We start from the raw sequence: 27,998 nt of genomic DNA, 5'->3' as shown, positions 1-27,998 counted from the left end.
GCGGTGTGCGCGTGCGGGCACGAGGGCGTGCGGGGTCACGTGACCCCCGTGATCGTCATCAGACGCGGAGCATAAACGTTGTTTGTTTTTCGACGTCGCAGCGCACAGTCGTTTAATTTCACCGTGTCAATCTAAATTATTCACTAAAGAAAACCTAAGCATGCAGGCATGGACACTGTCGCGCTCTAATATTGCCGTGAATAATCGATACATTTTGCTAATGATCCTTGTGCGCATCACATGGCGACAGTCAAGTACCTTCACGGCTTTCGGATAAACATTAATCAAAGATATAATTTGATCTTACACTCAACCACGCGAGCTTTTTTTTTTTTAGAACAGTTTTTATGGCGCAAAATGTGATATATGTTCTGCTGTAATGACATTAAACGCATAGTTTCAAGGGAGTCATTCCGTTCTCCGCTCCCCGCCCAGCTGAACGCGTCGTTGCTTAGCAACAGCAAACTGAAAAGGGCAGCGAGACGGGAAAATCAAACCTCCGTTAGCTACTTTGAGCACTTTTGGGACACTTATTGTGTAAATTTAGCCAACTTAGCGCGATGTCTAAGTCACAATCAAAGAAAAAGGAGTCGTTGTCCAGTAGAGTGTCTTTATCAGAGTAAGTTCGATAAATGTTGGTTTAATTAAAGTCAGCTGCAGCTAGCCAGTGTTAGCATGAGAAAGCTGCAGAAGAACTGACGGTTGTAACACCCTTTCACCTGCACAGCATACTTTTAAATAGCAGTGTAATTGTAGACATTATCATTTGCAGTTCTTTTAGAAGTTTATGCACAATTTACGTCTTAATTCATGTAAAACTCAGAGAACGCTTAAAAATACATGGTTTCCTGTCAATACGTGTTACTCTCCCCACACACATTGGCCTTATTTCCTTTAATATTGGCATTATTTCCTTTAATTTGCCGGGAGACTTGAGACATTGTTTTTGACACTTTTGGTGCTAGAATTCTCATTGACTCAGAGAACTTTGTTGTCCCAGTCTTGATTTCCTGACCTCCATGGTACTGTCTGTAATGTTTTATAGTGATCCATACCAACCAGTCACACATTTACACAGGAGTGGATGTACTCTTGTGAATCACATAGTTTCACTTCCCATTACTTGTCTAATGATGACGTCTAAAAAAATCATTTACTCACAGTGACTGTCTGAAATTCTGTAGTTGGGGAGTAGGCGACCTCTGACACCGAGTGACCTTAATTACTGCTAAATGTTGACAGATAATGTTTGATGAATAGTTACGTATCCTCATTTCAGAGCAGCCGCCTCCTGCGAGAGCCTGGGATCAGGATCCAGATTCCCTATCTGGCCTGAGTGGAGTGATGCCGAGATCAGCAAGGAGAAATGGGACTCAAGCAACAAGAGCCACAATGCTGTAAATCTGCTTTATGAATTGATCTGAGCTCAAATACAATATGAACATTTGGCCTGTATCACTCTTCAAATCCATTTTTTTTGTCAGGGTAACCTAAATCACATTTTAATTTTGTCTGTAGCCATATTTTGAAGATCCTGAAGGAAAACTTTCCCTGCCCGCATTGCTGAATGTACATTCTTGGAAGCGTCCTACAGACTTCATTATCAACAAGGTAGACCTGCAGCTTCCAATGGTTTTTAGAGATGGTAGCTCTCTTCCTCCATCAATTGGGCATTTTCTTGATAGTATATTGACCAAAAATGGCTGCATTCATATAATAGTTATACATTTGTTTGCCTGAAGTGCAGATTTGAATTACATTATTCTTCTTTAGTAATTCTTTCTGTTGCAGCAGTCACTCTTCAAGCTTCCTGTTTTTTTTTTGTTAGTCATAATTGTCTTACTCAAGTTTCCAGAAGCATTTGGTTGAATACACGCTACAATTTGTGCACACGGAGTCAAAACTTTAGTGCCTCTTGCATCACATCTAATGATAAAGTCTGTTTTAAACATGATCTCAGTTTACCCACATTCTCCCCATCATCTGACCCCTTTTATAGTCAACGACATAGATTCTTATGAGTGTTATGTTAAGGTTAAGAGAGAAAGAAAAAACAAATCTGAGTGTCAAATCTGTTTACTTTATTTTAGGCTCCCTTGGTTGTTGAAGATCACTCAACCTTTGACCTAATCGCCTCCAGTGAGCATCTCCTCTGCAGTGAGGTTGTTTTCCTTTTTTAATTGATTTTATTTTTTAATTCTATTGATCACGCTGTAATCCAGATGTCAGGCAGAGGTGACATTTGAGTGACAGAAATGAATTAGTCGCGGCTAACGCACTGCGTTATTGATTCAGCTAATGATGTATAGGGTAACTAGCAGTTTGGCCTATGGATTAAAAGACCTGTGGTCGGCTGCCAGACTGACGAGTAGTTCTGTCTCCTCGCCAGTTGATGAGGTGGATCATCGCAGAGATCTATATTGTCTGGAATGTGTGTAACTGCACACCTTCAGGAGAAGATGGCTGGCGACCCTGGGAGCACATCTACTCACTGTGTAAGCCCATGAATGGACACGTGCCCCTTTACAACAGCTATGGGAAATATGTAATCAGACTCTACTGGATGGTGAGTTTGGTGCACACACATACACATTTGGTGAAATGTGAGGCAAAAGTGACGTGAATGATAACCCGGCTGTCTGTTGTTCAGCTTGGTGGCTTGGTTAGGGACTAGAGTGAGTGCTGCAGGGGGAGGCGAGACTTTATCCACTCAAATACAAATCAATCAGTCTCACTGCTAAAGCAGTCCTTCATACTCTGCACCACCTGATGAGCAGATACAGCTTAACTGGTGTCAGCTGCCCCTCAGAGAGCCAGGCTCAAGTTGGATCGACGCTAGGAAGATCACGAGAGCGGTCACACCCTGAGGAAGCCTTATTTCCTCAGCTCTGCTCCCTACTGCACTGCTCTGCATTATTAATGTGCAAGTGTCAGGATTTTGCACATTTCTGATATTAAATAAAGGCAGCATTGCTGTTGAATGAAGCTTCAAGGACCAGCGCGGTTGCGTCATTTCAAAAAAGGAACTTCTAACAGCAAAACAATTTGGGTCGGGGAGAGAGCGGAAAAGGCCGAGTTACGAGCGAGGACGATCTGTGACACTGTGACAAACAGGCGTGACACACTCGTAGGCAGCTGTCTCTGTGCCAGGCATGGCACGCTAACAGATGGTTGTTGAAATGGCAGTACCACCCAACCCCCTCTTCCTGTTTCCTCACCTGTTTTTCTCTCTCGCTTCTGAGATAATTATTGAAGTCTCCCCTCCCTTCCTCTCGCTTTGCCCTTTGCATTGTGTTCTTACCCGAATGTGAACACGGAAAGCACCACCTTGATGCTCTGTGTGACGAGTACTTCCACTTTCCCAGTGTTCTGTCTCCTGACCTAACTTCAGGGCTGTTGGAGGAAGATAACTGTCGATGATTCCATGCCGTTCAGTGAAGCAAACCAGCTTCTCCTCCCTGCCTCCGCCTGCCAGTCAGAGCTGTGGCCGATGCTGCTGGCCAAGGCTCTCCTTAAAGTGGCCAACACAAAGTGAGTTACCGTACATTCCGACGCATACGTGTCAGCACAGCCTCAGTATTGGAAAACTGTGGGGGGTTAAGAACACACAGCAGCTTATCTAAAGCAGATGCACAGGGCCCGATTCTAATAAAGGCTGTTTACTGCCACACACAGTGTGCCACAATTAAAGCTGATACAGTAGATTTCCCTTTAAAATTTACATACAGTCGAGGAAAAACAGCATTTCCTAAAGGACAGCTACATCATGCTGGCATCATCATTTGTATCATTTCAACCACAGAAATTTGCTTTACACAAATTCAAACCTGTTCCTTATTTAGTTCTCATGATTTTGAAGGTGGGTTGACCTGATTATTCAGTGAGAGCCAGACTTGTCACATGAGTAGGAACGAAACCAAAGCACCGGTCTGGCCTGATCGAGCAGATCAGTGAAATTGTCATGCTTTAAACTGAAATGTGCAGTGTGTCACCATAGTTCATCGTGCTTTGTGTTCATGTGAGGATGGTTGGCATGTACATTTTTGTAAGTGAGCCTCCTAAAACCTTCAGTGTACTTTTTGCTGACTCATCCAAACCTTCACTTCACATAATCTCTGCCTCAGCCTGTGTGGAATTTGGTGAGAGTGTGTGTGTGTGTGTGTGTGTGTGTGTGTGTGCGTGTGTGTGTGTGTGTGTGTGTGTGTGTGTGTGTGTGTGTATGCGTGTGCGTACGATGGCGTGCATAAAGGTGGCTGTTCCAGTGTCCGTGCAAGGTTTAGATATGAATGTTTAATTTAAGACAGGAAACAAAGGAGCTACTCTACCAGTGAATCATTCATAACCCAGAGGGAAAGTTCTTCATCCATCCTGAACTGGGACCAAACTTTCCTAAAGTGACCGCTGGGCCTTCGGGGGAAAACCTCCATAAATGTCTGAATTTGAGGGCTGAATTGAAAATTTCAGCCGGTCTTTGGTCATAACATATAATGAGCTTCAATTTAAAAATATATTTTTTTAGATGTTGAAACAACCTGAGTGTGTGAAGGACACCTGACAGCACGCTTCAAGCACACTTCTGATTCATAAACAAATTCAATTTATATGCGAAACAACACCAAACCTGTATTCTAATTCAGGCACAGTGGTACTTAACAGCTCTATTGAAGTAAAATATTTATATATTTTGTCAGAACTGTGTGTATGTGTACACCTTTTCAGTATTGGACCAGAGTCATGTGGGAAGATGGGTGAGCTCAACTTTATCCACATGCTCACTGGCTGGATTCCAGAAGTCAGGACTATAACGTAAGATTTCTTTAAGTCACTCTGGGCCGTTCCTAAACCATTTGGGATTCAGAGCCACAGCCAGACCTCCCGTTCTTCTCTCCAGCTAGTACAGAAAGGAGCTGCTCGCTTTTTAACTAACACATCCACATGTTTGTTTGGTTTTAAAGCATTAACATCCCGGTTCCTTTCTATTTAAGATAGATTTTAATTAGCCGCCACCAAAGCAGGGAGCACCATTCACCTGGTAACCTTCTGCTAGAATTCCCACTGTCTCCATATAAACGGTCGGGGGGCTGTTCATTTGCTAATGTGTTAGCCCTGATATTGGCACAGATGTTAGCCTTTGTAAAACAAAACTGAAGACAAGTCTATTTAAATTGGATTTTAATTGACTATCATTCTTTCTTTTATTTATTCTGAACATTTTCTGGTTATCTGTATATCTTTTAAAAATTCCTTTTAATCCTTTCACTTATTTTATTGGTCCTCGATTGACCCCACAGCATTTTGCCTACTTTCACTTTTGGCTTTTGTAAACTTTGATTGGTTAATTGATTATGTGCCAACACTTATAAGTATTTAAAACAATACTTATCCTTCTTGAAAATCCACTCAGGTCTTTACACATGAAAGAAACCTGGGATTTCTTACGGGGCAGCGTTCCTGAATTTCAACACCCAGATGAGAGGTTGTCGGAGATGAAGCCTCCGGCTGCCGCTCCAGCTGCAGAGAGAGAACCCGGGTTTAACAAGAGTCCACTCCCAGGGCCGGAGAGGAGTAAAGGTCCGAGTTATGCCCCAGAGTTATGCCCCTCTCTCTCTCTCTCTCTCTCTCTCTCTCTCTCTCTCTCTCTCTCTCTCTCTCACACATACACACACATAACTCTCAATTACACACTGCACATTTAATCAAGTTACTCAGTTGTTGAAGACAGTGGTCCATTAAGCCGTTCATCAATTAGATTCTGCTTAATCGTATCCACACGATAGTTAACATTTTTCAAGAGCAGCCTGTTTGAAGAGTAAAATCCATACCGAACAGCCATGATCAGTGCAGGACACATGCAGCTCTGCATACTTGTAATATATGCAGACTATACATTCGTCAGAGCTTCTCTTCTCTTGTACTTTACCTCAATGATCCCTGTGATAGTTTATCCAATGATTCCAGACCTACTGACACCATCATACCATGCAGTAGGTCAGTGGTTGCTCTGTTGCTAGTCTCCTGCTATTTTAAACGCCACTTCCTGTTTTCTCAGGCTCATGCATCATGGTGAACAGGAAGGTTAATGCATGTATGATGGATTATAAATAAACCAGCAGAGGGAGCAGCAGTGGAGTGACTTATTTGATGTCCCCTTGGGGCAAAAGAGCCTCCCAGCTCAGGTTTAGTTGTGTGACAAATGCCCAACTGGAACTTAATTATTACCATATTAAACACAGCAAACACAGCCCTGGCTATAATTGGTTATTAGGGATTAAATGTCACATCTGTTGGTCAAAATGTCAAAACCTCACCCTTATGACCTGTGTAATACCAAACCTGTCCTCCTGCTTCTCTCAGGAAGTGCAGAGATTGTGGTGTGTGCCAGCTACTATCCTTTACATCCGTACGGCAGCTCCCGTGGGATTGGCCGAATGGTAAATCTCTATTGCTATTAAAGCGTTGGACAGCACACACATAGTCTGTATTTGTCTGAAATGTACACATTATGTGCATTAAATCTGCTAATAAAGATTTACCTTTCAAAGACATGAAGGGAAAGGAACAAGTCTGTTTATCAGAGCCTCTTATATGCATCCAGTCGAATGTAGAGTGATGAGAAGTGATGTTTGTTCATTATCTGGTCCAACGCACAAAAGAAAGAGGTTGGAAGGCATCTCTTATTAGAAAGTCAGAGGATGTTGGGTTTTTTTGTAATGTTAATCTTAGAAAACCCTCCCTCCTTTGGCATGAGAGCTCTCTAAAAGCAAGGCTGATGTCCTGGTTGTCAGTGGCTGGGCTAAAACAGATCTGTGCTGGTGACCCGAGGCTATGCTCTGCTCTGTTTGGAAGCGTCATCTGAACAGGCTTCGCATGTTTTATTATTTATAGGACTCTAATTAATCTGCGGCTGTGCTTTCAAAGATTTTTCCCATTTGGAGATGTTATATCACCCCCACTCTCTAATGCTAATCCTCAGTCTGATAATTGGAAAAACTGTGTTTATTTCTGTGTAATTACTATTTGTGCTCACAAACAGAATGTATCCTCAGAGGTTCTACGTCAGTACGGCCTCTCCCTGCTGCACAGCCACATCGTCCTGCTAACGAGAACCCGGGCATGTCCGCTGGAACAACCGGTTCAACCTCCACCCGTGCCCCGATGGAAACTCATTCGCATGCCAAAAAAGACTGTCATCACAGATGAACCACAAGGTTGCCGTGAGAGGAAAAATGAATATGATAGGAAAAATAGTCAGGAACAAAAGGTAGTGGAGGGGGAAGAGGGAGGTGGATGCAGGGGAGGATATCAAACAAATGGAAAAGCAGAAATGCTTGGTAGAGTGTAGGTGAACTTCATAAATAAATATGAAACTTTAAATATGGGCACAGGCACCGGAGCTGCAAGATTTGTGTAATGAAAATAGCTCTTGAATGGACCATATCTGACATTGGTTGATCTCTGAGTGGAACGGAACTGCAGCAAAGAAGCAGTGTTGGCAGGAATTAAGAGTTCTTCCGTGGTCTTTTTGCAGAGCCTCCTTTATCAAAGGCAGAGCAGTTCATAGAAGTCGCCAGTCCTTTTCTCTCCTGTGTCAAGATCAACGCTGGCCAGGACATGGAGCTGTATGTACCCCTGATATTACGTCAGACTGAGATAACCTGCTTTTTGAACAGCAGCAGACTGGTTTGATATGGGTTTGTTTGTTTTTCTTAACTCTGGTCTCTCTGCGGAAGGTTGAAGACTAAAACCTGGTGTCCAAAAAAGTGCATCAGCACCCATGACTTCCCAGATCTGTGAGTGACAGGGTGTTGCCCCATAGGAAACCCATGATAAAAATAATAGAACAATGAAACTACAATCAGAATTCCTGCATAGGCTAAAAAATGAAAACCCTGATAATAACAGAGAATCAACAGTAATATTACATGTGACAAGTAAACACTTTATTGATATTTAAATTTAGACTTTTGCTATGTATCAATAATAAATAACAGGATCCTTAGAATTATAAGCACAAAGTCACAAACATTGGTTCCTATCTCTTAAAAATATCTTCCCTTAATACAAACTTGCAGGAAATGATCATGTAGTGCGATAAATCATAATCTATGGTTCTGACTCAGATATTTTTGTGTCTCACCTATGACACAATGCTCGTGTGATTTGTTTGTACCACACAACACGAGTGTCTTTATGTGTCAGGGAGGGCCAGCAGAGCGCTCAGCAGAGACCGTCCTATGGATCCCCTCTGGTGTCCATCTCTGAGAGAGAGGAGACTGACTGTGAAGAGGCTGCAGAGCCTGATGGAGCTGGATGGACCACTAACACACCAAACAGTGCAGCAAACAACATGGAGGTAGACACAAGTATAATCAGTGAGACATAAGGTCGATGGGCCTGTTTGCAGACAACATTGTGAAATGAATTCTGATTACCTTCTCTTTAAACTCTTCCTTGTAAGAGAATCACATTTGTACCCTTGTTCACATGCCTAGACAGCACTTCAGTCTATCCTCTTCAGTCCGAGGTCATCCAGCTGGCTAAAATGCCCCTTTATCAGCTTAGGAACCAATCAGAATTTACGCTCTCATTTTAAAAAAAACCAGAAATCAAAGTGAACCTGATCATTGTGGTGCCCATACCTAGATGAACAGGGCCATCCACGGCTGAATTTGATCTGATTGAATAACTGTAATGATACAACTTGTGAAGTAAAGCTGAACTTGGACTCTGAGAACGGAGGTAAGGCTCCACCTGCAGGTGGGACCAGATCAGGGTCCACACAGACTTAACTAGGTAAAAATGTGCGGTTGCTTCTGAGACAGTTAAGGTTACACAGGTACTAATTTAACATTTATTGTGTTTGTGCATGTCATGTACTGGAGATAATTAATATCCAGAAAGTTTTGCAGCCTCTAATTTTCTGGCTCTATTTTTCCTTCCTCTGTCTGCCCTTCGCAGTTGAAGGCTCATCAGAGTAGCTCTGTGTCAGTGACAACAAGGCTGCCATCCCCCCAGTCTCAAAGTCACTTCTGTTGTCTCCCAGCCAGGCCACTGCTGACCAGGGGCACATCTGCACTAAAGACAGAACCAGCCATGGAAACAAATTGGGAGGAGGGGGGGTGAGAACAGGAGCAGAGAGATGCACACCCAAAATAAAAATAAAGAGGGAGCAATAAAGAGCTGTGGCATGGGGGGAGGGCGGGGGGCTAGCAAGAGACAGTTGGACAGGGAGAGATGAAAGCGTTAGAGATATAGGAGAAATGAATTTCTGTTGTGTGATGGCGCTGAACCGGCTGTGTGGATTTGATGCAGGGAGAGGTCGCGTACCACACTGATGAAAAAAGCACAGCAATTAGATGGTGAGCCATCAGCGTCTGCGTCTCTTGGGGGGTTCATTATTACACTTTACTCCTAGCACATAGAGAAAAAATCGAGTTCATATTAATTGCCCTGTTGTGTAACCATGACCAGTTATAACGCGGCTAAGGCAGAGAGGCATGGACACGCTAATCTGATATGTTGTTTGATGTGCGCGCGTGGTCACAGATTTGGCTTGCGTTTTGGCATGTGAGCGGCACATTTTTAGTTACCGAGCATTTACGCTCTTCGCAGGCACGTGGTGGGTAACGTGCTGGGGCTGTGCAGCAAGTGAGAAGAGGGCTCTGTCGTTTTGACCCTTCCCTCTGTTTCTGTCATCCCTCGCCAGCAGTATAAACCCCTATTCCGAGCTGCCAGAGCAGAGGAAGGTGGAGGAGTCACATGATGTCCTCAAAACCCTGACTGCCCACGCACTCATCAGCAGGTGTTAAGGTGTTCCTGGAACTCCTTGTGTGAATGTTGCATAAAAATCCAAAAGACCGCCTGTGCTGTGTAATCGATTGCTTTTCATGAGCCTAACTAAAAAGGCTTTTTTTTTTATAGTGTCAGATTACTTTTTTCTTTACTAATTACTGCATAGAATGAAGAGTACACATTTCTTTTTTTATGGTAACAGGCGAATGAGCATGAAATAGAGGTGGTGACTCTCTTTTGTAAGAGAAAAACATGGTAAAGAACATAACAGCTCTTCATCAGGGGTTGACAGTCGGCGGAAGTCAGAGCCGGTGTCCCCTGGTGGTGGTTTGAACAGGGGAGAAGGGCTCACTGTCACATTAAACTGCGTCTTATGTGCTGTGGTGTTCACGGAGAGCGGCTTGACACCACAGCTGCCGTGGCATTACTAGAGGGTAGAGGAGTATTTCTGGCAGCGTTACTCCATCAGCAACTGACTGCTGCTTCTCTCTCTCTCTCTGTGCCTGTCTCTCCCTTTAGGTTACCGCAGAGGTCGACCAGAAGGACGTTGATAGCATCTCCAGCGGTAACAACTCTTCTTTTGCCGAGTGGACTCATTACACCGTTCAGTGTTCATATCAGCAAATTAACTTAATCTAAATCTGTATCTACACATGAAACTTTAATTAACATGACTAGAAGCGTTTGCCTTTATTGCCTTGGCTCCTCGCGTGTATATCTTGCACGGATTGGTCAGCCAAGGGTTTGAAGAAGATTGGACTAATATTATGAGTTATGACCAGCCAATTCCCTGCCTTCCATTTAGTTGCTTAGTAACACCTGCAGTTTGAGTTAGCAGACCGGCGCTGCTCTGAAGCAGAGACGTTGGCCCTTGCTGCCTCAGCCTTCTGATCTGACTTCTTGCTTTGAGAAGAGCTTGGGGGCAGAGCATCTCTCCCTGATTGTGTGCGTGTGCAAGTAAGGTTTGTCTGCGCGCATCTGTACAGTCTCTGACTTGGGCTGTGTATTGCGATGGTGGGAGTCAGCGAGTGGGTGTATGGATGTGGATGTGTGCACTATGCTATTATGTGGGAGGCTGGCCAATTTGGCTCACCGTTTCAGATAATGATTTGAGTCTCGGATAAGTTGCTATGAGTCACAAGAGAAAAGTCATTTTTTGCTTGCAGCATCGCAAAATGAGAGATTTCAATGATAATTCTGGGTCTATCAGTCATCTGTCCTTTTTGTCTCTTTACCTGGGGGCTAAACACATGTTAATTAGTCAGCCAAAACTGAAAATTCACTCATTATCTTCTTACCACTGTCAGTGGAGGGGTGAATGTAGCGCAGAGCAGAACAGTTTTAAATAGATGTAATAGAAAAAAATAATCTTCAACCTGGGCAGTATGTGAGTATTTTCTGTTGTTACATGAAAGCAACTTTGGTTTTCCTGGTTGCACTTTTGGGTAAATTGTATGTCCAGTATGTTGGTGTACATGCTCTCTCAGAAAACTGTGCAGTGCAAAATATCCCAACCTCACACCAGGTGAATCATTAATCCATGTAAATGAGGACTCTGAGAACCTTGTTTCCAGCCTCGTGTGTAAAATGTGACACAATCTTCCAGATCAGCCTCAAAATCCAAACACGAACTTTGAGAGAGAAGAGTCTTCAGCTCCCGTCAAATGTGCTGTGCAGGAGGTCTGGGTGGATTTGGATGACTTTGCTAAATGCTTTCAGTGAGAACAGCACACACACACAGTGTTAAACAACGCAACACTGTTGTGTCACAAAGAAGTCATGGCATTGCTATGATCATTGTTATTGTTTGATTTTCATTGAATGTAATGTTCTACTTCCAGTTCACTGTTGGTTTTCCACAAAGCCCAGACCTACCCACACCAGACCCAAGCATCTCAGTTTAAGGTGCTGTGTTTTGTCCTGCTTCCACATATTGATGCCTGTTTTGTTGAGTATGCTTTGCTATGACTTTATCTGTGCACTGTGTGTCTCCAGAGCTCAGTCTTGTCCAAAGCAGCAATAGACACCATCTCCCCTGGCTCATCAACACACTCCCTCACCACTGGATCCTCCTTCAAATCTGCAGTAGCCAGCCCTGACGTAAACCCACTCCTACATATACAGCATACATGAGAACTGCACATGAGCACACACAGAAACGCGATGCACGGTGTGTATTTAATGACATCCGGGAGACCTGACCATTAAGCAGACCACCAGATATGCAAATGAGTGGGCTCATCAAGTCACTGGTCAGAGAAACAGACCCGGTCACAAAGAGCAGTGGAGTACGGTAGTTTGCAATGATGGACAGATCGCTGATCACTAGTCTACTGGGGTCTGTTTTTATATGCACCACATCCTGCACACGTTGTCTGTCCTTTGGCTTAGTGCATGCGTATAGATGGTGAGTCTGCTTGTCATTCTAGACATGTATGCATCCCTTCACTCTCTCTGCCTCTCTCTGCCTGTTTCTGCTGGTGTCTTATGCTCTTCTGTTCCATTTAACACTTTCCTCTCTTCCTGTGTGTTTACTTTAGAGCGATGCCTGTTTATACACCATTGAATCTCTACTGTTCACTTCTTTCTCCTGTTCTGTGTGCGTGTGTTTGTGTGTGTGTGTGTCTGTGTCCTCCAGTGTCCAGAAGTGAGAGGCACTCACTACCTGTGTGTGGACAGTGTAGAATCTTCACAGCTCCTCATCAGCTTCTCTGCTCTACTCCTCTGGGGAGATACACCTGGAGACAGTAAGATATAAAGCCATACATGGCTGTGACTGCACTCACTCATAAACATGCACTACACAAGCACATACAGTAAAATACCCAGATCGAGAGGTTTTTTTTCACTCCAGGTTTTTAACACCCTTTACAAGTGTTGTTTGTACGTATGAATCCATGATGTTTGTGATATTTGACCACCTTTTCTCACCTCTCAACACATCTTAGAGACAGAGATTTCACATGCTGCGCGTGGATCTGCAGTGCTCATCGCCTTGCCGTACACGTGGAAGAGCCTGCAGCTGCAGCTTCCACTTCTCACCATCAAGACCACCTGCTCAAAGGCAGCCATGCTTGACTTACCCCCAGGGTGAGGCAGCAGTGACTCTGGTGACTGATTACAGCATTGATCCACATGAAAAGCACACATAGTTCACCAGCCCAAACTGACTGGGAGGATAGCGTTTTATATAGCATTCGTATTGCAGTCGTGCTATGATGGCAAATAATCCCACAAAAGGTGCTATTACAATAGGTGTGCCTTTACCTTTTACTTTTGTAGCATGTGATAGTATGATTTGATTTTTGTTACATGAAATAGTTTTGCTGACTGGGAGAAACTGACAAGCTCATTTGGTGCCAGTCTGTAGTAAGAACTAAACCAAGACACCACCCTACTTTTCTTCACATGGTTACACCATCACCCAAAGTCACTCACGTTCATTGTCAGCACAGCAGGAATACTGTAAGACAGAACCCAATGGGGACCTATTTTTACCGTCGGAAGGAAGGAAGCAGTAAGAAGCATACGTCCTAGGCGCTATTAATGGCTTCTGCTTGGCCTAGAAGAGAGAGCCTAGTTTCTGGGGTCAGGTGCATGTGTGCAGCAGTGCAATTACCACTGAGCCACAATCACACACCAAGCACTCATCATAGCACGTCATCAAGGGTGCCAGTTCTGAACACTTTTCTTATTATATTTCTATTGCTGGCAATATTTTTACAGGTTCATTTAATTATCTGTGCTGGGCCGTGCCCATCCTTCACTTAAGTCATTTCAGTTGGCGCTTCTGGAAATCCTCCCTCAACCGATTTCTTTTTTTTTGTGCTATCAGTAAAAAAAACATGTAAAACAAACTGTTGTAATTAGGTGCTACAGTGCTGTGTGGTTGTGGGGAGTGTGCATACTGTACCTTGACTACAGTTCAGATACTGAGTTTTCAGTCTCTTTCCAGGCGACATGTGTTGTACTTCTGTGCAAAGGCAGCAGTGGGTTACCATCTTCACCTGTGCAGTATGACACCTTTCATCTTCGGTGATGAAGAAACCATCATGTCCAACCTTACCAAGGTCCTCGCAGGTCTTTCATATCAAATATTGAGTTCACTTGTTGTCCACATATTATTATTGTTGCTATTGAGACCTTTTTATACTTGAACCACAAGAGCCTTTGTTGGAGTGTCCTTGATGTATCAATACATCTTCTCAATCAGACCAAACATTTCTCAGAACATCTCTTGTGCTAGAAACAATGATGCAAATGAAATATGGGGGGGGGGGTTGTATCAGCATGCACCACTTTACGGAGTATTGTCCTGTTTTACCCAGGAAAGTGCTCTTTTCACGGATCAGGCCTTGTCCATCTTGAGGACATTGTCCAGAGTAGTGTCTTCTTTCAGCGATGAGCAGCAACAGCTAGCAGCTAGAAGAATGCTCCAGAAGACTCACCGTCCCCAACACATCAGCACCTCGCTCCAAAAACACGACTCGGTAACACACAACGGTCCAGTAACGTCCAATAAGCAGTTTAACATTTTACCTTTAGTCTCCTTAGAAGCACAGCTGTTGTTCCTTTTACTGCCAATCATTCTGAAGAAATATCACCCTTCATTTGTATGTTTGTGGCTATTTTTGGCTCCTCCTTTAGCATATAAATGACACTGAACAATTGTTATTCAGTCTTTGAATGTACATTTTTCTATTAGCTGGAACACAGACAGCAATCACTTATGCCCTGAGGTCTGCATTGTTTTTAGAAGCTGTGATGCAGACGGAATCAAAATAAGAGCTGTGTGGCTGACTGTTTCACCTTTGCAGCTTTTATAGACACTTCTTTTCATTTTTATAGATTTTGCATGAACACAAATACATATTTAGTTTAGTTTCCATGATAAAAGCAGCACTGCCCACAATTTTAAACTCAGGGGAAATTTATTCATGTCAGTTTTATTTAATGAAGTCCTCCAAGAAAGCAAAATGTGTGTCTCAGAAAAAAACATAATTAATTGGTTTACTCTATCCACACAATGACAATGTGTGTATGTATGTGCAGGTGTTTAGCCGTGCAGTTTACCACATGATTCATGGGGCGTTGGGCAGGAAGCTCACAGCTGAGGAGCGATTTGCTGTATGTTCCCTCACAGCCGACCCTTCGCTCCTGTACACTGACCCAAAAGAACACTCTCCCACCTGTAAGTCCACCCAGACTCCCTCTTTTTGAGGTCAAAGTCACACCTTCAGGACCAGAATCTCTGTTTTGGGGGGTCTAAGGTCACCAATATTAGTCTTAAAAAACCAAATCACTGTGCGGTAATTCTTATTCTATCGCAGAATAATGTCAAGTGTTTAAGAATATACAGTAGGTTCACACGCATGATTTTGTAATGGGATTAATTTGCACTGATCTGCTGTTTGAAGTGAACGAAACGGCACCTCCAGAAAGCTGGAGAGACAGGCAGCCAACTGACACGGAGGTGAAGGCAGTCACCACACTGCAGGCTGCAGTCAAAGGTTGCTTGGTGCGAGGAATCGTTTGTGCCTGCAAACCAGGTAACCTATCAAAACCACCCGTACAGTCAACATAAACACAAATAACATTCAAACGTCCTCACAGTTCATCAATTTCAAAGAAGTGCATTAAAGAAGACACACTGGTACATACTGTATGTCCACATATGTCTATATATATGTCCGTATATACAGGGAGTGCAGAATTATTAGGCAAGTTGTAATTTTGAGGATTAATTTTATTATTGAACAACAGCCATGTTCTTAATGAACCCAAAAGACTCATTAATATCAAAGCTGAATATTTTTGGGAGTTGGAGTGGGGCTTTTTTAGTTTTAGCTATTTTAGGAGGATATCTGTGTGCAAGTGACTATTACTTTGTGCATAATTATTAGACAACTTAACAAAAAACGAATATATACCCATTTCAATTATTTATTTTCACCAGGAAAACCAATATAACAGCTCAACATTCACAAATATACATTTCTGACATTCAAAAACAAATCAATGACCAATATAGCCACCTTTCTTTGCAAACACACTCAAAAGCCTGCCATCCATGGATTCTGTCAGTGTTTTGATCTGTTCCCGATCAACATTGCGTGCAGCAGCAACCACAGCCTCCCAGACACTGTTCAGAGAGGTGGACTGTTTTCCCTCCTTGTAAATCTCACATTTGATGAGGGACCACAGGTTCTCTGTGGGGTTCAGATCAGGTGAACAAGGAGGCCATGTCATTAGTTTTTCTTCTTTTAGGCCCTTTCTTGCCAGCCAGGCTGTGGAGCACTTGGATGCGTGTGATGGAGCATTGTCCTGCATGAAAATCATGTTTTTCTTGAAGGATGCAGACTTCTTCCTGTACCACTGCTTGAAGAAGGTGTCTTCCAGAAACTGGCAGTAGGACTGGGAGTTGAGCTTGACTCCATCCTCAACCCGAAAAGGCCCCACAAGCTCATCTTTGATGATACCAGCCCATACCAGTACCCCACCTCCACCTTGCTGGCGTCTGAGTCGGACTGGAGCTCTCTGCCCTTTACCAATCCAGCCACGGGCCCATCCGTCTGGCCCATCAAGACTCACTCTCATTTCATCAGTCCATAAAACCCTAGAAAAATCAGTCTTGAGATATTTCTTGGCCCAGTCTTGACTTTTCAGCTTGTGTCTTGTTCAGTGGTGGTGGTTTTTCAGCCTCTCTTACCTTGGCCATGTCTCTGAGTATTGCACACCTTGTGCTTTTGGGCACTCCAGTGATGTTGCAGCTCTGAAATATGGCAAAACTGGTGGCAAGTGGCATCTTGGCAGCTGCACGCTTGACTCATTCTAGGTTCAGTGCTATTTTGCGCCTTGGTTTTTCCACACGCTTCTTGCAACCCTGTTGACTATTTTGAAGGAAACGCTTGATTGTTCGCTGATAATGCTTCAGAAGCTTGGCAATTTTAGGAGTGCTGCATCTCTCTGCAACATATCTCACTATTTTTGACTTTTCGGAGCCTGTAAAGTCCCTCTTCTGACCCATTTTGCCAAAGGAAAGGAAGTTGCCTAATAATTATGCATACCTGATATGGGGTGTTGATGTCATGAGACCACACCACTTCTCATTACAGAGATGCACATCACCTGATATGCTTAATTGGTAGTGGGCTTTTGAGCCTATACAGCTTGGAGTAAGACAACGTGCATATAGAGGATGATGTGGTCAAAATACTCTTTTGCCTAATAATTCTGCACTCCCTGTATATATACATTTTAAATTGACCTATAGTTTATCAGTTTTCTTCTCTCATTTCTGTTGGCTAAAATGTAATCTGTAGCCAGTGACTGCCTGCTATAATGGATACAGCAATTTGAGAAGCTGATCATTTGAGGAGGACAAACTACAGCCCCATCAGGAGTTCTGTTGATCAGATGACTGATATTTCGTCTCCCTAAACCCTGAAATCCTGCAGTCAGCATTTCTGACACAAATCTGCAAATTGCAGCCTGAAGCCGTGACTATCTCTAAACGAATGTGTGAGCGTGAACATCTCCTGACGAGCAGCTGACGCCACCGATGTTGTCTCGTTTACTGTTTCACTGCAGTACGTTGTTCACCATTTTTGTGTCTGAAGTGGTTAACCATGTGGTGGGAAAACTCAGGGTAAAGAGTAATCACTTCTTATAAGATGGGGGGACAGATTAAATTTCTATCTCAGCCTTCAAACTGGGTCAGCTATGATCATTTTTCCATGTGTTTGACAACAATGTGAATTGTTTTATCTTTAATAGTTAGTAGTTCTCTGTCTCTGTCTCTCTGTCTCTCTGTCTCTCTGTGATCTCATGCCATTCAGGGACGGAAAAGAACCTCAGTGCATCGAAGATCCTTTCAGACATGTGGCCGAAGGTTGAATCAGATGTAGTAAAACATGCTGCTCGGTTGCTATGGTAACGTTTTTCAAAAAATACACAGCGATTTCAGTTCTGCCTGCCTATTACATATACTGTATGCTATAAAGTATTCTGTCTATGTCTTCACATCAATTTACATTTCTTGAAGCTCAGACCTTAAAAGCTTAAAAGCCCAACAGAAGGAATTGATTTCCTGCAAGGTGAAATCTATTTGAATTTTGTTGGGGGGTATCGTTAAAACCTGTGTGTAATTATTGGGCAGCTTCATTACCTTAGGATAAGTGAATAAAGAGGAGGGGGAAAGAAAGAGACCACATGAGTGAGTCTGTGGTTTAGACACTAATGGACACAAGAGTTGCTGAATGGGAGCGTTGCTGGTGCAGCCTGCTTTTATCAGGGTGGTTCAGACTGAAAATGGTCCTAGTGGTACTGAACAGAACTCTGGCGTGCCTCAAAGCCTCTCTCCGACGTGAGAAGCATGAGGGAAGACAGCCTCTGAACAGTATGTGGGATGATTTTACCAGCTGCTGCATTTGAAGCTGCCTGTGGACAGATGTATCGAGTGAAAATTGGGGCAACTACATTATAACCGCCTGCGTTACAGATGTGTCGACACACTATCATGTGAGAATACACAAGGGCTACTGCCACACTTTAATGGTCGGGGTGTGTACATCAGAGGGCATACATTTAGCCTCACTGCTGCACCACATGCCCAGAATCTGCTCCTTGTGGGGGGTCTGTGGTGGCCAGGCAGGGAACATATTTCCACATTGTGTTCCATCTTTTCCCAGTGGTACCATCTGCTGTTTATCCTCTCTCTGTTCCAATCAGCTAACAGCGTATGCCGAATGACCCGCCGCCTGGGGATGTGTGTGTGTTCGTGTGTGCATGGAGGCTGGAGATGGGATGTGGTGAACCTCTGAGCATGTTTTTTTGTTAACTTGGCGACATCAGGCCCAGTTGGTGTTTCAAATGTCAGATGTAGTCATCGGAGTCAAAGAAAAATCAGTATGATGTTTCCACCTGATTGCTGAAACTTGTAGAAAAGATTATAGTAAAGGGAAATGCACGTCTTTTATTATTGTTCCTCTGTTGTAATTAATTTGCTGAACGTACCAGGTCTATAATCGACCACTCTGAGAAGAAGGCAGAGTGGTACCGCTGTCTACAGGACGAGTGGTCCAGAATAACCTTTGCAGATTACTCTGTGCCAGTTCCAACCACGGCTACCTCCTGGATCCTGCTCTTCAGGTTAGAGAAGATTCCTCATTGCACCAGTCGTCTGCATATTTCTGACACTGCGACATCTGCGGCGGTGTTATTTATTTTTATTTTTGCCGTGCGGGTAGAGAGGTGTTCCTGGTGGAAGAGGAGATGCTGCTAGCACCAAAGATTTTTTCTCCAATTCCTCATTATCTGCTACATGTCATAAATAATGACACAGGAGAGGAGCTGGACATGCTGTTTAACGAAGCAGTGCCACACATCTATCAGCCAAATGAGGTAGAGGCTACTCCTCAACTTTAGTGTTGAAAGTATGCATTCCTGCTTCATGTACAGTATCTCAACAAGTCAGACATATAAAATCCTTTAATCGGTTCCATCTCTTTCCAGAGGGGTTACACCTTTGTTGCAGAGGCAGTCATACCTGATTCACTACCTGTTAGCGCCAAGTGGCGAATGCACTTGATCGGTGAAAAGGAACTCCTTCCAAAACTATCCCACGAGCCTCCTCTCAGCACCTTCTCAGTGAGGGAATTTCAGGATTATTACATTCCCGACAAGAAGAGCATCATATGTCGGTAAGAGAACTGTGGGTGTAAGTGTTGTTTCCTTCTTTGCTTACTAACAGCACAGCTTAGAAAACTGAAAGGTTTGGTTATTAGGAGCAGAGGATCAAATCCACTTATTAACAGAAACTTTGCTGCAGTTACTCTGTTCAGGTGAGAGCAGATGTTCTGGCAACCGTTCAGTTCCAGACCTCCAAGCCAGATGTAACGATCCGTTTGACAGTTCTGGACCAGGAGAGGGAGGAAACCAGCAAAATGGGGAAGGGTCGTGTGACCATTCCTGCATTCTTCTTCTTGGCCAACAATAGTGAGCATCTATACAATAATGATCATCTATACAATAATGAGCATCTATACAATAGTGAGCATCTATACATACAATAGTGAGCATCTATACAATAGTGAGCATCTATACATACAATAGTGAGCATCTATACAATAGTGAGCATCTATACATGCAATAGTGAACAACTATACAATAGTGAGTATCTATAAATACAATAGTGAGCATCTATACAATAGTGAGCATCTATACATACAATAGTGAGCATCTATACATACAATAGTGAGCATCTATACATACAATAGTGAACATCTATACAATAGTGAGCATCTATACAATAGTGAGCGTCTATACAATAGTGAGCATCTATACAATAGTGAGCATCTATACATACAATAGTGAGCATCTATACAATAGTGAGCATCTATACATACAATAGTGAGCATCTATACAATAGTGAGCATCTATACATGCAATAGTGAACAACTATACAATAGTGAGTATCTATAAATACAATAGTGAGCATCTATACAATAGTGAGCATCTATACATACAATAGTGAGCATCTATACATACTATAGTGAGCATCTATACATACAATAGTGAACATCTATACAATAGTGAGCATCTATACAATAGTGAGCGTCTATACAATAGTGAGCATCTATACAATAGTGAGCATCTATACATACAATAGTGAGCATCTATACAATAGTGAGCATCTATACATACAATAGTGAGCATCTATACAATAGTGAGCATCTATACATGCAATAGTGAACAACTATACAATAGTGAGTATCTATAAATACAATAGTGAGCATCTATACAATAGTGAGCATCTATACATACAATAGTGAGCATCTATACATACAATAGTGAGCATCTATACATACAATAGTGAACATCTATACAATAGTGAGCATCTATACAATAGTGAGCGTCTATACAATAGTGAGCATCTATACAATAGTGAGCATCTATACATACAATAGTGAGCATCTATACAATAGTGAGCATCTATACATACAATAGTGAGCATCTATACAATAGTGAGCATCTATACATGCAATAGTGAACAACTATACAATAGTGAGTATCTATAAATACAATAGTGAGCATCTATACAATAGTGAGCATCTATACATACAATAGTGAGCATCTATACATACAATAGTGAGCATCTATACATACAATAGTGAACATCTATACAATAGTGAGCGTCTATACAATAGTGAGCATCTATAAAATAGCTCATCCCGTTGTCTGCTCCAGATAAAGCTGATGAATTTAAATGTTGGTGAGCTTGAACACTTGCCTACAAGATGTCCTCTTCCAGAGTTACTTAAAAAAAACAACAGCCTTTCAACCATAATGTTTAAAAATGACAACCTGTGTGTTTTTCTTTTTACTGACAGACCAGAATTTCTCTGCTGAAAAAAGGCAGGAAGCATCTTCCACCCAGGAGGAGGGGGTCAAAGTGTCAGATGCTTCCAAACAAAGACCCTGGGACGATGGCACCGCTGGAGCGTCGGAGTCCTCGTCTGAGCGGCCGCAGCCTCCCACCGAGCCTCTGGTATCTCTGCCGACTGTCTGCGTGGTATCTGCTGCCGCTCCAACGCTGATCTCACACACCTCACATTCCCTCACTGCCTCTCTCACCCACTTACTTGCTGCTTGTGCCGATATCAATTTCTCACTTCCAAATACACACGGCGTGCACACGCAACAGACACCGGCGCACAGACGCTCTCGGCACACCCACACACATTCTCAAGCAGACAATATATGCAGGGAGAGAGGAACAGAAACTAGAGGGGTGTTTTTTTCTCATTCTCTGACTTATCAGTGCTTGTCACGAGCTGTGATTTGAGCATGATGTATGAGTCCCCCCGGTTGTCTGAAGGTCCCCTAATCTAACAGGCCCCTTGCTTTACGTGCACATCATTGCACGCTCACAGAAAAACAATGATCGGGCAGTTTGTGCAGATCAGAACTTAAGATTCGTTTGTTTTGGACACTGTCTGAATTTTTCTCAGCTAGTGTCCTCACCTCCTAATTAAGCAGCCACAATTCATTTCACGTTTTTGACCGACAGTCGTTTGTTTTAAGAAGGGACGCTAATTTAAGGCAGGTATCGGGATTTTGCTTAAATTGCAGTGTAATGGATGTGGGAGTTTCCACCCCTGATATGAAACACAACACACCCTCTGCCTCCTCACTTCCTCTTCTGCCAGAGAGGGCAGAGAGAAGCATAAGCAAGACAAAAAAGATCTTTCTTCATTCTTCTGAAGCTGTTAGAATTTACACCTTTGTTTCCATTTTTTTTTTAAAAAAAAAGAGCCCCCCCACGTCATGACACTTTCATGTTTTCTATCTTCAGAGTCCATGTTTATGATTTATGTCTTCCTGAGTTCAGCTCCTGCCTTGACTCAACTGTGGGAGAACAAGAAAATGAGAAACGTGTGCTGAAACTGGTTGTCCGTCCTTCCCAGGATCATAAATATGTGGTCAGTGCTGAAGTGCTGCATAAGAGCTGGCTGATGGACGGATCCGAGCTGACCTTCATCCAAAACCTCAGTGAGTCGCGGAGGAATGAGACGAGAGGTAGAGTTATAAAATACCACACAGTCAGTTACAGCCAGTCCTAGGTTCCATGACGTTCTCTTCTAAAGCATGTAGAATCTGCAATTAAGTGAAATTGATCTTGATTTGAATGGTTTCAAATTTAAACCATTCAAATCAAGGATTTCATGGATGGTGGGATCATGGATGGAAGTGTAGCATTTATTTAAACTTATTAAATGCTACATTTCCATCCATGAGGGGTCATGAATATTGGCAATGCCTTTGAAGCTCTTCTGCCTTCATGTTTGTGTTTCCACAGCTCATTTTCTGTATTGAGTGTGACACACTCAGCAGGCAGTGTCAGGGGCCAAGCAGACACTGTTTGTTCTCTGCTTCCGCTAGACGGGGGCCTGTTAATCACAAGCCTAATGAAAGCCAAATGAATACAGCTGCTTTTGCAGATCACAGGGTGATTTTCTTGTCCCCACTGGTCATTGGCTGACACAGTAATCCGTCCCTCCGCCACCAACACTCCGCTTTGCCGCCTTTTATCACGCCGGACAAATTGAATCGTTTTATTAAATCAGGGCTTTGAAATTTACAGCAGCTTCAAATAAATTCTGTGGGGGATGAATTAATTGCAGCACCGGTTGATATTGTTAAAGAGGCGCTGTCTGGGTGGATACGAGCATGATGACCTGAAGAGGGAGGCCGTCATGCTGCGGGATTTTCCTCTCTCCTCTCTGCTGCCGCCGACAATAAGCCCCACATTTACCCATTCAGTTTACATGGAACCAAATCTGGTGTGTGTGCATGTGTGTGCATGTGTGTGTGTGTGTGTGTGTGTGGGTGGGTGGCATTCTTAAATACTACTTTCAGATATCGGATGTATTTACTTGAAATATTAATAATGATCCTGTATCTCCTGAATGGGTCTGAACATTGCTGAGATACTGTACCCATGCTGTGTGTGTGTGTGTGTGTGTGTGTGTGTGTGTGTGTGTGTCCGATGTCCACAGAAACCTTCTGAGGTTTTTCTATAAGCTTGTGAAAGTGGGTCAATGGGAAGTCAAATAAAGTTGGCTCTTGCCCCCCTGGTGCCCTGGGAAATATTTCTGCAGGAAAGTGAATTAATTTCACCCAGTTAAACTCGGTCTCAGTGGTGAGGCTGTGCCCTTGATCATGCTACATGGATACACACACACTACCCGCCATCCAGGCTTTGAGATCTCTTTCATTTTCTTTTTCCCCCTCTTTTTAATGGCTGCGGTGTTTGAAGATTCTGCTTCAAATACCAGTTTGTGCTGTTGTAGCAGTGCCAGTAAAGACGGTGGTTTCCATCCTTGCTGATGATAAGATCTGGACGTCAGGGAAGCTCAGGGAGTGTGGAACAAAGCTGTTCAGCCAGAGTGGCAGGGTGTCAGCAGAATTATTATTCCTCACTGTGTCATCAATGTGCAACTCATCTTTAAAGCCTAGGCTTCATCTTACCTGGTGTTTAGCGCAACAGCGCCATCTAGTTCACTTGTAGCAACACAACACGTTCAGTCTTAGCCTGGATTATACGCACGTCCTTGATTTTGTGACAGCAGAGGTTCACAGGCACAAACAAAAGCTGACTTTCTAGTTTCTTATTTGTTTTTTCCCCCCTTTCAGTAAATGAAAACCCGTTCTCCTCACCTGCTGACACAGTGAAGCATGATGGGAAGGCACCTGCTTCATCAAAAGCCAAAACTAGGAAGGGGAAGTCAGGTGTCCTCTCCAAGACAAATTCAAAAGCTGCAATGGTGAGATGACAACAACATGGCTCATTTATTTGACTGATTTATTGATTAACCAGGAAGTCCATTTCAGATCAGAGGGTGCAAGTGAGACAGTACAGAGAAATCTTATTACCGTATATATGAAAGTTCTTTTATATGTAGAGTAACTAACCCTCACACATTTCTAGCTCATGCCAACTCCCTCCTGTCATTTGTTTCCACCATTCTTGTTGATTACACTGCGGACAACCACGTTTAAAAGTCACTTACTGTACTGTCATTCAACGCTCCATAACTTTCAATTTCACCATCTTGCTTTGTTATGTGCTTAATGAACCCTGAAATGATGAAATTAAACTTTATGGAGTAGATACAGTAAGAATTTACCGAGGTTTGGTGGCCTTATTTGGTTTGTAGCAGGAGCTGGACGTGACTAAACCACACTGGACGCTCCGTGTGGTCGTCGATCAGAGCAGAACAGAGAGCATAGATGTGACGAAGGACCTGGAGAGACTCGATCAGATTACAGCTGTGAAAAAAGCCTGGGAAATGGCCGAACCAGGCCGCTACGCTAAGGTAACCCAGAGGTTCACAACATTAGGTTTTCTTGTAATTACTCTGGTGGCAATATGACCTTAGCCAGTCGTCATGTGAATGTCTTTTTTTTAGGCTTTACAGTCTCGTCTCAAGTTTCTGAACCAGGTCCAACGTCCAACTACTGATGAAAGTCCTTCAGATGTGGACCAGAAGACAGACCCCGGTACTATGATCTCCGTTAACAGTTCCTGCTGCATATATATTTGCAAACTGTTCAGGTTGTCATGGGTGTTTTTAATTTATTTCTATCAATTCTTCACCAGCTTCTTCCAGGTCCCAGTCTTCTCCCTCTCACAGTCTGTCTAATCAGAATTTGATTAATTTGTCATCCTCCTGTCCTCGCCTGGACTACACTCCCTTCATCAGGTGCTCCATCACTCTCACAGCCACTCTGCTCTGCCATTCATCTCTCAGTAGTGATTCACATCTGTGCTTAGAGGACAAACGACAGAGTTTTTTGGCTCCCTGTGGGTTTATCTGCAGTCCCCCTGCCGAATGTCTTTGTCAGAATCACTCCGCCGACTTTGTAAATGTGACTCAAATCTGATATTCAGGTCCTACTGCAGGAATCGTTTGTTTCATTGTTTCCTGAAGTATGTAGACATATAAAAGCAGTATTTAATCTGATTTTAATCTTAAACCCAGAAGATAACCTTTTGTGCAGGGGGTCATGATTGGTGGTAGTTGCCATGGTGATTTGCTCAGGCCAACAAAGGGCCTCGACACCAGGCTGTGGGCTCTGCATACAATTTAAATCTTTTAACCTCACAAATAACAACCGCACCTTCTGCTGAGTGCTTGTAGGGCACATGCAGACATGGTCAAATAGAAAACTGCCATCAAAATGACAAAAAGAGACCAAAACAATCTGGATGTGAGAAGGTTCTTTCACTCAGCAATGAAGACTGCGGTCCCTCCAGTCATCTTTGTGCTTCTCCCCAGCGTTCCTCTAGCGCACGCTGTACTCTCCTGTGCTAATCCCTCCACCTCTCTCCCTCTCTGTCCATCCCCTCAATGATAAATGAGATGATATTTGGGTCTTTTAATTAGAGAGCTATTTCCAGACCCCTCGTTGTCACATCAAGTCGAGCTCCCACCTCTCTCACCTCTACATCCTCTTTCCTGCTCCGCGTGCATGCTTGTGTGCCCGTGTGTGTGTGTCTGTCCATGTCCAGCTGCTAATGGCTGCCGAGACTGCAGCCTGCAATTTCAGCCAAGAAAGGTCCTGGGGAGAAGTCTATTAGAAGAGTCTGATTAGTGTGCACCTCTTTTTTCTGCCCAGGTGCACCATGGGGCACGCCGTAAATTCTCACGCTTGTGATCTTTATAGCAGCCGCATACATTTCTTTTCCTGCAGGGGAATGTTCATTAATGCGGTGAACTCCGTCGTCACCTCTGCTGGTCTCCCCTCTTCATTAACGCCTGCTTATAGGAGGTCTCAACCATATTTAGCACTGAATTCCCCTTTGCTTTTGCTTCACATGGTGTTTAATTATGCTAAACCAAGGAGAATCGTGTTGACTCAACTTGTAATTGTTCTTTTCTCGTGCATTCATCATACAAAACCCACAATAACGTTTCAGACTTCAGATTTTAATTGTAGTAAATACTGACAAGGTGTCAGTGCGTTTATGTCTGTGAATCTGCAGACGCCAGAAGGATTCTCCTGTCCTCGATGAGTCAAATATGGAGGAGCTCCGGCAGAAGGAATGCTTGCAGAAGATCCAATCTTACCGGCTGGTTCGGGAAAACATGCTGGAGCAGCAGAAGCAACAGCGGCTCAACAGGAAGGAGCTGATGACGCACCAGCTGGACAATTACGAGAAGATGCAGGTCAGTGTGGACAAAGAACTGTTGATGTGAGCGTGACACAGACTGAGGAGCATCTGCCGTCTGCTGCTTCCCCTCCGGTCAAACATCAGATTCTAAATTTGTCCTCTGCTCATCTCCCCATCTTGTCTGCAGGCAGCTATGTGGCAGGAAGGTTTGAGACTTTGTGAAGCTTTGAAAGACTTCAGCTGCGGTCAAACGGTGGCCACAGAAGAGGAGACGGCACCAGAGGCTCCGGGGGAAGTGCAGAATGGAGGGGAGGAGGAACCCCCTACACCTGCCCCCCCCCGGCAGCCGAAGAAAAATAGCAAGAAGAGATGAAGACGATTGTCTCTAATTCTGATTTATTCGCCCTATTTCAGCTTGTGGATGCAGTTTAGACTTGATAACCTTTTTGTCCTTCTGCCTGAGAGCTCATAACCACTGTTCAGAATTAGTCTCTGATAACTGCTGTGATCTCAGCGCCCTCTAGTGGATACCCCCCTCACAAGCACTCCTGTCGCGCCATCATGTGCTCCAGCTTTATTGCATGTTGTTCTCCTGTTTATCAAATATACAGTTTTGTAGCCATCTCTCTACACATGCTAAATTCCTTCTCACTGCCTCACTAATAACAGACATATTGCCTGTGGCAGATAGTTTTGAGTTTTCATTGGCCTGCATGTCTGATTATACTCTCCAGTCTGTTTTCTTGAAGGTCACTATATTGACTGCATACCTTCAAGGAATGCTGGATGCAGCCTAACTCCTGCTAGAATGCCACTGATTGATCCCCGAACTGGAACATTCTTGCTGATATGCGGGAGACAAGAAGGTTTGCGTTGCACAAAGCGACACAGGTAGATGCAGCTGTCACCAGTCACCTCAGGGAGAAACTGTCAGAACAAATCATTGGGGTCTCAATGTAGAAATGAATGAATCTGAAATTTAAATTTGTGTTTGTTTGTGAATCACATGTGATGTGACAAACTGCGGCAGTATTCATCTCTGCTTTGCATTAGGATGCATATCTAGCATGCGACCCTGCCCCCGGGAGTCAGCTGATCAGCTGACAGATGAGAAAGTAAATTGGAAATGAAAGGGATGAGGGTGACACCTAGTGGCCTTGGAGGTTGATAAATTTTCATTACCGTGGCCTGCCGGCCCGTGCAGATTGATAATAATTGTTCAATTTCGTGTTGCTGGATGATCCTGCGCGCGTGCTCTGAGATCTGTGTGCAGGTGCAAAGTCATCCAGCAGCAGCCCCCCCTGCTGTGTCGCTGCAGCCGCTGATCGCTCATGACTCTAATCATGCAAATATTGTTTCTGTCCTTTTACATGAAAAAAACCCACCATTTCTCCTTTCTTTATAAATGTGTTTATAGTGATGATGCCTTCTTCTTTCACCTCTGGACAGGAATGTGTGTGCGTTTGTGTGTGTGTGTGATTGTGTGTGTGTGTGTGGTGCAGCATTCTGCCACAGAGTGAGACATCGC

General features: G+C 43.5%; 1 protein-coding gene across 5 annotated transcripts; it reads left to right on the top strand.

Annotated features, from left to right (window-relative positions):
* The first annotated feature begins 1 nt into the window (after nucleotide 1).
* On the top strand, nucleotides 2-27,836 carry adgb (androglobin). 5 transcript variants are annotated; one of them, XM_029849859.1, is made up of 36 exons: nucleotides 2-619; nucleotides 1,280-1,397; nucleotides 1,519-1,611; nucleotides 2,091-2,162; nucleotides 2,390-2,566; nucleotides 3,392-3,531; nucleotides 4,720-4,806; nucleotides 5,405-5,571; nucleotides 6,355-6,431; nucleotides 7,034-7,208; nucleotides 7,529-7,619; nucleotides 7,731-7,790; nucleotides 8,200-8,353; nucleotides 10,312-10,357; nucleotides 11,399-11,510; nucleotides 11,634-11,697; nucleotides 11,788-11,892; nucleotides 12,431-12,539; nucleotides 12,741-12,882; nucleotides 13,748-13,862; nucleotides 14,121-14,282; nucleotides 14,845-14,983; nucleotides 15,210-15,341; nucleotides 17,631-17,724; nucleotides 18,811-18,942; nucleotides 19,041-19,194; nucleotides 19,306-19,493; nucleotides 19,622-19,788; nucleotides 21,183-21,340; nucleotides 22,260-22,371; nucleotides 23,989-24,119; nucleotides 24,513-24,671; nucleotides 24,765-24,855; nucleotides 24,956-25,058; nucleotides 26,310-26,525; nucleotides 26,658-26,796. In XM_029849859.1, the coding sequence occupies exons 1-35, from the start codon at nucleotides 561-563 to the stop codon at nucleotides 26,488-26,490; spliced, it is 4,266 nt and encodes a 1,421-aa protein (XP_029705719.1). In that variant the 5' UTR covers nucleotides 2-560; the 3' UTR covers nucleotides 26,491-26,525; nucleotides 26,658-26,796. The 5 variants fall into 5 exon arrangements, with proteins under 5 accessions (XP_029705719.1, XP_029705718.1, XP_029705717.1 ...); XM_029849858.1 differs by having other exon boundaries at nucleotides 4-619; nucleotides 22,260-22,344; nucleotides 26,342-26,525; nucleotides 26,658-27,836; XM_029849857.1 differs by having other exon boundaries at nucleotides 4-619; nucleotides 24,516-24,671; nucleotides 26,342-26,525; nucleotides 26,658-27,836.
* The last annotated feature ends 162 nt before the right edge of the window (nucleotides 27,837-27,998 follow it).

This window comes from Takifugu rubripes, chromosome 16, assembly GCF_901000725.2.
Source record: "Takifugu rubripes chromosome 16, fTakRub1.2, whole genome shotgun sequence".
Taxonomy (NCBI): Eukaryota; Metazoa; Chordata; class Actinopteri; order Tetraodontiformes; family Tetraodontidae; genus Takifugu; species Takifugu rubripes.
The sequence above is the reverse complement of the archived record's forward strand: the minus strand, read 5'-3'. Positions and strand labels throughout refer to the sequence as shown.

Bases quoted from the DNA above. Each gene is read 5' to 3' on its own strand.
- adgb (XM_029849856.1), top strand. From the start codon at position 561: ATGTCTAAGTCACAATCAAAGAAAAAGGAGTCGTTGTCCAGTAGAGTG. The intron at 7,791-8,199 runs GTGAGTGACAGG...TTTATGTGTCAG, and splicing joins ACCCATGACTTCCCAGATCT to GGAGGGCCAGCAGAGCGCTC. The intron at 19,494-19,621 runs GTAAGAGAACTG...ACTTTGCTGCAG, and splicing joins AAGAAGAGCATCATATGTCG to TTACTCTGTTCAGGTGAGAG.